Here is a 12557-nt window from a genome sequence, read left to right on the forward strand (position 1 = left end):
TTCTCAGCTCTCAGTTCCCCAACCCAGAAATAAAAACTTTCACGTGTCTGTTATTCTGGTAGTTACCCTCATTTTTCTTAATAATATGCTTTTATTACTATATCTTTTTTAAAAAATTTATTTACTTATTTGTTTTTATTTTTGGCTGTATTGGGTCTTCGTTGCTGTGCACAGACTTTCTCTAGTTGTGGTGAGTGGGAGCAACTCTTCGTTGCAGTGCGTGGGCTTCTCATTGCAGTGGCTTCTCTTGTTGCAGAGCACGGGCTCTAGGCACGAGGGCTTCAGTAGATGTGGCTCGCGGGCTCTAGAGTGCTGGCTCAGTAGTTGTGGCACATGGGCTTAGTTGCTCTGCGGCATGTGGGATTTTCCTGGGTCAGAGCTCGAACCCGTGTCCCCGGCATTGGCGGGCGGATTCTTAACTACTGCACCACTAGGGAAGCCTCATTACTATTTCTTGACTTGATAACCTGAGACCCTTGCTGTTGACTCCCCGCTGACTCTGTTCCTGCTGTCTCCTCCCACCTCAATATGGTTATATTACTATTTTTACCTCCTGGTGGCTACGTTGGTCACTTTAATAATCTAATACCCAAATCTCTACCTTATTCTCTCAACTATAGCTGGAATCATCTCCACATTCTTTTTTATGAGAACAATAGCACCACTATTATTCCATTTATATTTCTGCCTTCCAACCTGTAGCCTTGTACATTGCCGAAGTTGGTAACATTTGCATTCTATTCTGTAATCATTATTAAGTCTTCCTTGCTCTGTCTAAGGTTTGACTCTAAAAGCTGAAAATCAATATTTACATTATTTATGATTACTTAAATGCTGTTCACTCAGTAGCAAAGTTTTATACTATAATTAAATTTTCTCATCTATTTCTTTGAAGTCTTGATCCACATGCCAATCTTCAAATCTTTCTTACAGTCCCAACAATTGCTCAAAATCATGTCACATCTTAGGTTCTTCAGATTTGAAGCCTGCTTTTATTGTACAATTTAAAATGTTTCCTTTTCCCCTAAGTTTCCAGTGTATGGGGGGTGAAGAAATGACACCTTCCAGTGTTTCCTCCAGCTTCTCATTCCGTGCAAATATTACTTAAAATTCATTTCACTTCTTTTGAGTTCTACTTGCTGTTCTAATTTGGAGGATTTGCCTCCCATTTGGACCATTCTTGTACAATTTATCATTCTGTAGGTTTTTAGTTGCATTTTGCATTTTTAAAAAAATGCATCCTATACTTTTTCTCATTTTGTAAAGTTTGTGCTGCTTTTTTATTTATGGATACAACAGTTTCTCAGATATTTCTGAGGATTTTAATATTTTTAAGCTCTTTTCTATTCCTTCAGTTATCTATTTCCTCACGAGTCAATTCTTTGTTTTACCCAAGGCTTTTCTCATCATACTGCAGGCTTTCAACGAATGATGATTTTCAGCCAGACAAGTTTGCAGGCAGGGTGGGTGAGCCAGTGGGTGAGAATCAACCATCCTGTTGGGCCCCCTGGTGACACAAAGCTAGCAGTGGCTCCGCAGGCAGGTGTTGAGCATGAAAGCAGGGGAAGTTCATGGTCAGCTCCCAGGCCAAGTGGAGGAAGGTGGGCAATGTGCACTTGAACCCCTTCCAGAAGAGCATTTCCCTGATCAGTCTTTCTCAAGTAGCTGATCTAAAGTAACTCTCAGTTACTTTCAATGTCCTGTGTATTTTCTTCATATCAAAAATTGATAATATATTTCTTGTTCATTTGTTTATTTTGTTACTGTCTGACTATACCACTACATTACAAATAAACAGATGCATATGATAGCTAAATGATATAATATAGGGCAAATTCTAATTGATAAAGACTTGGCTTATAGTCTTTATAAGTATATGTGATAATGCTACAATTAGGGACACTCCTCAAAAATAATTCTACCTTTGACATATGTAATATAATTAATTTCATAACTTGCAAATTCATAACTACCTTGTTAATGTCATAATTAATTAACATAACTTGTTAATGTCATAACTTGCAAAATCTTAATTTTGCTTTGTTTTTGCCCTCCTATACACACACACACACACACATACACACACACACACACACAAAGGCAGGCTGCCATAGAGAATGATGTGATTACGTGATTCAGAGGGCAATAGTTTCTAGTTTATGAATACTACACTAGTGCTATATAAGTAAAAATAACTCCAATGAAGTCATTCAATCAGATCCTTACCACCCATATTTCAAACAGTTTTTATTTATTTTGGTCAAGAACAAAATCCTTCCTAATTAAATGTGAATCCCTACTAACTGCAAACGAAGTCCAAGGAGGCTGAGAAAACCCGCCCGAGTCGGTGGTGCAGAGCCACATTTATGACTCAAATCTGCCCATTCTCAATTCAAGGAAAGTACGTCTTTCTGGATGTGGGACAAAATCTGCTGCCCACCAAAATCAACTCTCCTCTTTTCCCAAGTAGTTGTCAGTGTTTCCCAGAATTGTCTCATTGGCCTTTTCTTGTCACTTTTTATATTCTCCCCAGAGCCTCCTACATGTTTAACACTTTCCACCACCATCTTTATGCTGTTGGCTCCAAAATCTTAATAATCAATTCTCATCTCTATCTTGAAATTCAAGTCCTTATTTTTAACTAATTAACTGGTATCTTCAAATGTAAGTTGAACTCAGTAAATTCATCCTTACCTTTCATACTAGCTCTTCTTTCTTTCTATAAGCCATAATGGCACAAGCATCTTCCCAATCAACCAAACCAAGAGCCCCACACCTTCCCAGTCAAGCCCTGTTGAATTTATCTCCTTTATGTTTCCTATATCTCTCTGCACCCCTATATCTCCTCTACCAGCCATTCAAAGGTATATAGCATCTGGTTCATTATTTATAAAACAAGAGAAGAGGCTTTCATTTAGAAGACTGCACTAACGTACCCAAAAAAGACAATGTTTCTAAGTACCTAATCTATCCTGTCAAGCTTTCAAACTCAGTGAAAAATTATTTCCTACAAGTTAATAAAAAAATATAAGAGACTTACTTAAATGGTGTGAACAAAAATGGTAAAGTAGCTTCTTTTTTCTGAGCCATTTTCACCTGGGAACCAAGTATGAAAATACTTTATATTATAAATGAGAAAAAAAATTAATTTCATTTTGAAATATAAACATCCATTGAAATAGTTCTTCAGGGACAGAAATAAATGGAATTTTGTGTTGCTATATTATTTCATAAATATCTAAAGAAAATGTTAATATTATTGTACCATTACAATAAGCTGAGAATTAAGCATATCAAGCCTGCAAAATAACATATTGTAATGTAATTAAACTATATTTCTTTAATTCTTAGGAAACAAAATAAGCCAAGCTGCATTAACATATTCTGTTATTAAGAATAACAGAAAGGGACTTCCCTGGTGGCGCAGTAGTTGAGAGTCTACCTGCCAGTACAGGGGACACGGGTTCGACCCCTGGTCCAGGAGGATCCCACATGCTGCGGAGCAACTAAGCTCGTGCACCACAACTAGTGAGCCTGCGCTCCAGAGCCCACGAGCCACAACTACTGAAGCCCGTGTACCCTAGAGCCCACACGCCGCAACTGCTGAGCCCACGCACCGCAACTACTGAAGCCCGCGTGTTCTAGGGCCAGCATGCCACAACTACTGAGCCCATGTGCTGCAACTACTAAAGCCCCTGCTCGCCGCAACTGGAGAAAGCCCGCACACAGCAATGGAGACCCAACGCAGCCAAAAACAAAAAAGAATAACAGAAAGTTTCAGTTAAATGGTCACCTCTTTAAGCTCTTAATGCATATAATAATATACATGGAATGACAAGAAATGTTGCAATCTCTAATCCTACTTCTACAAGGCAAATTTCATTGATAAAGACTTGGTTTGTAGTCTTTATGAGCATATGTGGTACTCTAACAATTAGGAACACTCCTCAAAGGTAATTCTACACCCTTAAACTGATTCATGGAACCTGCACCTCAGACATGTGAAACTTTAGGACATTAGTTAAACACACAAGATTTAAAGATAATAAATTATAGAAAATCATTTCTTGAAATGCAAAATCAAATATTTTCACTTAATATATGCAATTTTAAAATTGTAGTAGCGTCCATTTTTGTGTGTGGTCTTGTTTTACCTTGAACTGTTCAAGAATCTGTACTGCATTTGTAAACATGCTCTCTGCTTTGAAGAGATCAGTGCTGTTAAGTATATCCACAGGAAGGGTTCCCTGTAAATAATAGACACTGATTTAATATTAGTACTAACAAAGCTCAAAATATTCTTATAAAACAAAACAGACTTACAAAGGAAGCAACAGAGATGACATATGGACAAATTCTTGGAATAATTAAACAAAAAATCTTTTTAAAAACCATAACTAAAAAATGTTCTATTATTTTTTCTTACAAAGTAGATATAATAAAGTAAATAAAGCAAAAGAGATGAATTAAGTTCAACAAAACCTAACATTTATTTAAAGATTACTATGTGGCAGGCAGTGAACTAAAGGTGCTCTGCACACACACAAAATTACTATGGTGGGCCACAGCCAGCTCACTTAAAAAGAAAAAAAAGAAATAATAAGAAAAATAGGACTATATTACTATGTATAGTAACGGTAAGGATTGTTTTGTGAAACGTTGGTTTCAGTGACAGACATACACACACACTTATGACTATAGGGATCATATCAGAGTTCTGAGGTAGATGACATTATGTTTTTAAAGTTTGATTTGAAGGGCTAGAAAGAATGGCTGATGGGAATGGATTTTGTTTGTTTTTTAGCTTTTCAGCATCCAGTTCCCATTTTTAACAGCATTACCATTCTATGTTGAGATATCAGGTAGAGCATAGTAGGTCTCTAATGAGGCCCCCCCAGCCTTCCCTCACTGAAGGGTAGACAAATAACTGAGGCCAGACCACTCAAATGGTAAGCACTGGAATTTGACACTTGAGAGTCAAGGAACAGAGAGTACACCAGGTGTAATGCTACTCTCCCCCAGTGTCAGTGACCTTGCAGACTGGCCCTGCCATGGGACCACGGTGAGCTTCTTTCTCCAGAGTCTCTGGAGCACTCTTGGTTCCTGTTCATTTCCCAGTCTGGCCTTTGAGGACCCCTTTGATTTAGCAAACCAGCAATATCTTTTTAATAAATTTCCTTTAAATGGATTCAGTTTCTGCTTCTTACAATAAAAAATTACTTATATATTTTCATCATGTAACTAAAATACAAAGATATAAATCTATTTACATTTTAGAAAATAAAAAATTTTTAAGAAAAGCTATTAGGCTTGTGCTCCATGTTGTATTTCATACATAATTATGAGGTGTTACATCTTTAGAAAGAAATATAAAGGAAAAAAGTTTTAAATGTAATCAAAGATAATTCAGAAACACACAAAAAGTTAATTTTACTGTACAATAACTTTTTTTAATTCTGAGAGTTGATAAGAAAATTGTATTCTTTACCACTGAATTAAGAGGGAAGGGAACTCCAATAAGAGCAGCCATCAGTGGTGCAACATCAGCCTACAAACAGAAGAAGTTCAAATCTAAGAAGCTGACAGAGATCAACAAGGAAAGTAAATAATCTAATTAATATCACTGTAGTTTGAAAAATAACCATGATATTCATTATAATCCATTACCTTCAAACATTTATTTAATACATAGTAGGTACTGATCTCTAAAAAATGTCATTTGCTAGAGGTATGTGAACTTATGAAAACTTAAATTTGACAAGAAACCACTAGGAGCCCCAAATGTAAAACACATAAAAAGTTACTTATTCTAGATGCCAAAAACTTGACCACTTTATGCAACAGTGTTTGAGTATTATGAGAAGGATGCTTTAACTAGAAAATAAATAGCAACAATAGACTTTAACTAAAGAAATATAAATATATATATATAAATTAAAGACAGTATGTATCAGAAGGAGGTTTGTTTGCCAGCCAGTGAAGTCCAGAAAAGATACAAACCAGATAAGAGGTTCTTTGGACAAAAGACCTCAAATATCATTTTGGAGAGCTCCCTTCAAGTCCAGTTTCCCAGAAGAGTTGTTCATGCTTTCTGTCTCCATGGCCTCACCTCCCCATCACTCCCCAGGCCACTCTAACTTGTTTTGACTCTTTATCATTCTGTAGACCGCTCTTCCTAAAGAGCTAATAACCTCCATTTTTCTACAACTAATTGATTGCTTTTATATTAGTCCATACAATTTTTCAGGGAGTAAAATACTTGGCTGTCAGAATGCTCAGTTTCAAACACTTGCTTGTGATCTCTGAGACCTTGGGCAAGTTATTTAACCTCTCCAATGCTTCAGTTTCCTTATCCGTTAAAAAAGAAATAAAAGTTTCTCCCTTACAGAGTTATGGCAGGATCAAATGAGACTAAATTTATAAAGTACCTGGCGCATAATAGTCCTGCACTAACCGGTGGCTACAAATGCTGTTGTGATGATTATAATTACGTGACCTCTTGGCAGTGCTGTGCGGACCACCCCCTCCTGGGCCTTAACATCCCTCCACTGAGTGCCTCCAATCTCACTGTGGCTTCTTTCCAGATACCTTCTCTAGCCCCTATTTAAAACTGGAGTTTGGTCCCAGGCTCTCAGTCTTACTTTTTACCATCTAGACTCTCTTTACCATCTCATAGAACACTGAAAACCCCATTGGCCGCCTAATCGCTTCCTCTCCTTCCCCCAGAATCCACCGTTGGCCTCCTCTGATCTAGTCTCCAAGCTGCAGCCAGAGGAATCCTTTCACAGAAAATCAGATCATGTCACTCCCCAGGCTTTGAACATTTCAAAGGCTTCCTCAAGCTTTAGGATTAACTCCATAGGGCCCATGAGGCCCTGTGTGGTCCAGTGTCTACCTTATTCTGCCTCACATCAAAGCACGGCCTGTTACTCTGTACACCCATTTCTTCAAGATCCTTTAAAATGCCACGTACCCTCTACCAGAGCTCTGGGCACATGCTGCTCCTTTGCCTGAAAAGCTCCCTTCCTCCTGCCTTGGCCTGGCAACTGCTACTCATTCTTCAATCGCAGCCCAAGTCTCAATTTCTGGGGAAGTCTTTGCTGACCACACAGCCTATGAGATATATCTGCTTTATACTCTGATGGCTTCACAGGCCTCTTTTGTTGTACTTATCACGGCTATAATTTTACATTTGTTTGTATGATAAATACAAATAAAAGTAAAATTTATCTTATTCCTAAACTATAAGCTTCCTAGGGTAGGGAGTGTGTCAGCTTTTATTCACCATTATATCCCTTATACAAAGTTTAATGTTAATGTGTTAATGTTTCAATATTTTAATGTTAATGTTAATGTTTGCACGATGTTTAAACATACTGCAGACACACAACAGTGTTGGCAGAAGGAGTGAATAAAGAATTCTCATCTAATGTAGATCTGAAGCAGTATTCAGAGAGCAATAGCTGAATCTATATTTAGTTTTTGATTATGATCCAGTCTATATAAAAAACACGTTCTTGTTTTATGGACTTCAACTTATTCCTATCCCTTTGACAGTGATTTTTATTGCAAAGTAATAGACTGCTATCTGATTCTATACATTGTCACTTACTTGGATAATAAGCATCCATCCTGAGCGAAGAGACCATTCTTAATATGCTGAGAAAGAACAGGCTTCTATAACCGTAAGCCTGAAAATGAGACCCTAGACCTTGGTTTATCCACCACAGTAAGGAATGTCAGCTTGTGAGGTGACCTGGAGAAGTAAGGTACTCCCACCATTTTGGAGGCCACACACCAACGATGCCATGCCTTCCACAAATAGTAAAGATGGCTGTCTACACAGCATATCTTCAACAAGAAAAATCTGTGCTTCATATTTACAGATAATATTACTGGTCTAACTTGATTAGGTTGGCCACGCATTTTCCTATAATGTAAGGTTTCTAGCTGAGTAATCTATATACTCTTGTCACTTTTTCTCCATTGCATTTGTAAAAACTCTGGGTAGAATTAAAGATAAAATGGGTGTTAATAAAAAAGAAGTGGTAACTAACACACTAACAGGAGAGAAACCCATAATGGGGTTTTATTAGATCTGTGCTTAAAGCAACTAAGCAAGGCAACCATGACAAGAAATCACAGAAATGTAACAGGCATGCAAATTTTAATTTGCATAATAATTCTTTAATTAGCCAGTGTTATTTGGAGGGAGGGCATCTTCTCTTTTCACTTTTATTTGCAGCTGCTTTTTTTATTTTGCCAAAAGGAAGATTACTTGGGGTTAAGATATTCTCATTTAACAGGATTTCCCTTGGTAACTGAAATGTTTTAGAAAAATCTTTTATCATTATTAATATACTTTTTTCCCAGACTTTTTTGGTCTAAACTTCTTATAGACGAAATTAAATCTGAACATGATTAAATTTAATGAATACCTGATTGACATCTTGTCTCTTCCAGTTCTCCAATTTCCATTCTGAAATATACAAATAAACACCAGAGCTGCTGTTAAGAATTTTTTTAAAAGATAAATCATTTTATTATTATAAGTGGTCAGTGGAAACAAAAGTATTGGTAAAGTTCATTTTAAGCCAAGTATGAACAAAAAGCGTGCTTAAGAAGGAAGAGCTATAAATTTTTTAAACTAGAATTTTAAAAGAATAACTGAAAAGTAAATATTTGATATTTTCTGTGATAGTATATTAATTTGGAAATAATTTGGAGATAATTGTTTCAAAACATCCAAAGGCTAAGGAAGGAAAAATGGTAGTAAAAGGCACAATGATAACAACTGTCAGCATGACTACAACTAATGACAGTCATGTTCCAGGGAATTATTAAGGCAACCAATAGCCCGTTAGTCAATCTAAGCTTTTCTTTTTTCTGTAATGAGAGTTGCTTGCAAAATATTTGAAATTTTTTAGCTCTGATGCTCCTACCGTCACTAATCCCAAATGTGAAAGTAGTATAGTGAGTTACTATTAAAACTGCCTCATTCCCCTATCTTTCTACATATAAATTCAGAAATTTCAATAAACAGTAATCAAAACAAATGATTATGAGGCCATGTCTTGATTTTAAGACTTTGTTTTTGACTTTAAGATATATTACCCAAAGGGTTCTAAGGCATTTTTATGATGTAATTTCCTTTAATAAGCTAAAAAAGTTTAAAAATATGATCCTAATTCTACCAGTCAGCTACTAAAAATTCAGACTAATCACCTGATGAGGAAAAACACGTACATTCCCTTTCTCTGTAACTTATGATACCAAATACCCATATAAGAAAAAATACATTCTTTCAGTAATGATTCTTGAAGTCATATGATTCTAAAACGTTAAGTCACTGAGAAATCAACTGCCAAAAGGAAGTTTTGTCTCCTAAGTACTCAATACAAACATACTATTTAACCTAGCTTCTATTTAGATTCAATCTAATCCATTTAACACAGAGCATAAGAAGATAAAATGGTGCAGCTACTTTGAAAAACAGTTTGGCAGTTTGCAAAAAATAAAACATAGAGGAACACATGACCCGTTAATTCTACTCCTAGGTACCTGCCTAAGAGAAATAAAAACACATATGCACTCAAAACCTTTTACACAAATGTTCATTGAGTCATTATCATAACAGTCCAAATGTGGAAACGACCTAAATGTCCATAAGATGACAATGAAATATGGCATAGACATACAATGGAGAGAGAAGTAAGGAGTGACTGCTAATGGGAAGGGATTTGGGGCGGGTGGTGGCAATGAAATGTTTTGTAATTAGATAGTAGAGGCGATGGCATAATCTTGTGAATATACTAAAAAAATTTAATCATACACTTTCAAAACATGAATTTGATGGTATGAGAATTACATCTCAATAAAAAATAAACAAAAAAAAAACAAAGAAAGTGTGTAGGAAAATTTTATTATACAAACCAAAAAGTCTTCTATGGTAGAAATACCTAATACAGCTGGGAGTCCACATCCCTGGAGAAGGTTTTAAAAGGAACATTTCTAGGGCTTACCCAGACTCATGGAATCATAATACCTACAGACAAGGTCTGGAAATCTGTAACTTTTTTTTTTTTTGCGGTACGCAGGTTTCCCACTGCTGTGGCCTCTCCCATTGCGGAGCACAGGCTCCGGACGCACAGGCCCAGTGGCCATGGCTCACGGGTCCAGCTGCCCCACGGCATGTGGGATCCTCCCAGACTGGGGCACGAACCCATGTCCCCTGCATCGGCAGGCAGACTCCCAACCACTGCACCACCAGGGAAGCCCTGTAACTTTTTTTTTTTAATCTGTATTCTTAACAAGTGCTATGAATGAGTCTGACACAACTAATCCAGAGAAAGGCATTTGAGAGGCATTTATTTTGTCCAATTAGTAAAAGCTTTGAAACGCTAAAATACCCTTACCTTACAAAATAACCAGAGCTCCAAGAAAAAGGAATTCCTTTTCGCCATGGATTGAGAAGGAACAGAGGCTTGGGCAACAGAGAGAGCCTTCAAAAGTACTAGAGACAGGGCAAAATCTGTCCGGTTTTGAAATATCAATTGTGACATATGTGTGATTTATCTAATTGATAGTCTTTGCAGGTAAGATCTAAGCCAAGGGTTTAATCTAAGTCCTGGAATAATAAGGTTTGTGAAAAAAAATATTAAAACTTATACTTGAACTTTCACAAGGCAAATAACTAACAATTATATTTCAAGCTGAATATTATAAACCAAATAATATGAACTATACAAAAGTAATACATAGAAATAGTAATGACACAAATATCAAAATGAAAGCTATAACTTGAAAAGTAATTTTTTTAAGTTAAACTTTGGTTTTATTTTAAAATGTCACATTTATAAAAACAATAAAGATAAATGTTCATACCTTGCAAATATGTATCATCAAATTTCTGAGCTAACACTTTTTGAGGATACTTGATTCCAGCTCCCCAAGTGACAAAAGGAGTACAAGTCTCTAAAGGATGACCAGCTCCATGGGAACCTACAAATAAGACACAAAGAGTAATAAGACAAGTATCAATATATAAGAATTAACTTATACCTAAATATTTTTTAATACTTAGTTTTAAAGCGTTGATCTCTATATAGCTAATTCTAGCCACCATACTCCCAAATGTTTGCATCTCTATTTAACAATTAGTTTTTAAATATTCCCAAAGAAAGTCAGAGCATCAACAACAAACAGGCAAAAACAAAAAGCAGAACATCCGTTGAGTGACTGGTTGAAAGAAGAATAAGAATAATAACAATAAGACTTGGAGGAGATGCCACCAGAGTAGCACCAAAGGCAGAAAGAACAGGGAAAGCTCCTTTGGGGAGTAACCACCCAAGTTTGAGGCCAGGTCTGCTCTGAAGAGGATAGCAAAGTCTCTATATGCTTTTCTTCCAGGCCACTCTGGCTGGTATAGCCAAAAGCCCTTTATAAAGTGGAACTGGCTCACAAGAATTCTACATTGTGATTTGGTGACCCAAACCTCAGCTTTGCCTTATTTTCTTCTCTGTGCACACACTGTGTTTGCCTTAGGAATCTCACAGGGGGGATAGGCTCATCTAGTAGTACCCTCAGTAATACCACCTTAAACTCACCCCCTCTGCCATCACATACAGTTAATTCTAGGTGGATAAATAATCAGTATGTTTTGTTTTCTTCACCACACTTTTCTCTAATTTCTCATGTTAAATGAGAGTATATTCCCTTCATAGTTAGAAGAAAGATTATATAAGATCAGTCTTTTATACACTAACATTTTATGCATGCTATTATGTGCTAGACAGTTTGCATATACTAAGATATCTAATCTTCTTCAACATTACAAGATATTTGCAAGCTACATTTACCACTGCTTTAATCGTAAAGTATATATCACTTAGAAACAGACTAACCCCAGTCTGTCATTCCATGGTCAGCAGTAAAGATAAATGCTGTTTTCCCATCATTTCCGTAAAAATCTTTAAGAGTAGACACAATTTCTTTCAATCCCTCATCAACTATTTTAATATTGTTCAAGTATTCCCTGTTTAAAAAGAAAGAGAAGAGAAAATTAAATTATATTAATTACATTAATTTGGAAAAATCAAATTTATTCAACATGAACTTATAAAATCAATAACTTGAAGTACTTTTAGATCTCATCTTCAATATTTTTTTAAATCAGAGCTCTTTAGATTGTTAAAAGTAATTTTCTTCTCCTCTTAAAGAAGTAAAAAAATCTGGAATCATTTTCAAAAATGATTTTTAAAAAGATATTGATTAGCAAATAGATTTTAAGGAATGCTTTTTAAGTCTCAATTGCAACAATGATGACTTTTAAGTTCATGCCTCTCATAATGTAAACTATATTGCTCTTTCCACATTAGTAACAGGTAAGCATCACTGTTTCAACTATACAATATTTCCATCCCTTAGAGTGTTTGTGATATAAACCACTATAATATATTTTGAACAAACTATATTTAAGCTTTCCATACAGTTGAACAAGGATGGTTTGGTATAAGTTCTATCACTTAAGACAATGCATTGTGTTAAAGAAGGGAAGC

The 12557-nt window shown here is 35.9% G+C and overlaps 1 protein-coding gene across 5 annotated transcripts in view; it reads right to left on the minus strand.

Moving 5' to 3' along the window:
• PIGN (phosphatidylinositol glycan anchor biosynthesis class N) overlaps nucleotides 1-12557 on the minus strand; it is a 110825-nt gene that overhangs the window by 78068 nt on the left and 20200 nt on the right. For all 5 annotated transcript variants that reach the window (XM_060310702.1, XM_030868104.2, XM_030868099.2 and 2 more), the window contains 6 exons: nucleotides 11904-12034; nucleotides 10885-11001; nucleotides 8439-8479; nucleotides 5489-5548; nucleotides 4155-4247; nucleotides 3041-3096 (listed from right to left, as the gene is read on the minus strand). In XM_060310702.1, the coding sequence (XP_060166685.1) occupies nucleotides 3041-3096; nucleotides 4155-4247; nucleotides 5489-5548; nucleotides 8439-8479; nucleotides 10885-11001; nucleotides 11904-12034 (498 nt within the window). The remainder of the gene's footprint in view (nucleotides 1-3040; nucleotides 3097-4154; nucleotides 4248-5488; nucleotides 5549-8438; nucleotides 8480-10884; nucleotides 11002-11903; nucleotides 12035-12557) is intronic.

Source organism: Globicephala melas, chromosome 13, assembly GCF_963455315.2.
Source record: "Globicephala melas chromosome 13, mGloMel1.2, whole genome shotgun sequence".
NCBI lineage: Eukaryota > Metazoa > Chordata > Mammalia > Artiodactyla > Delphinidae > Globicephala > Globicephala melas.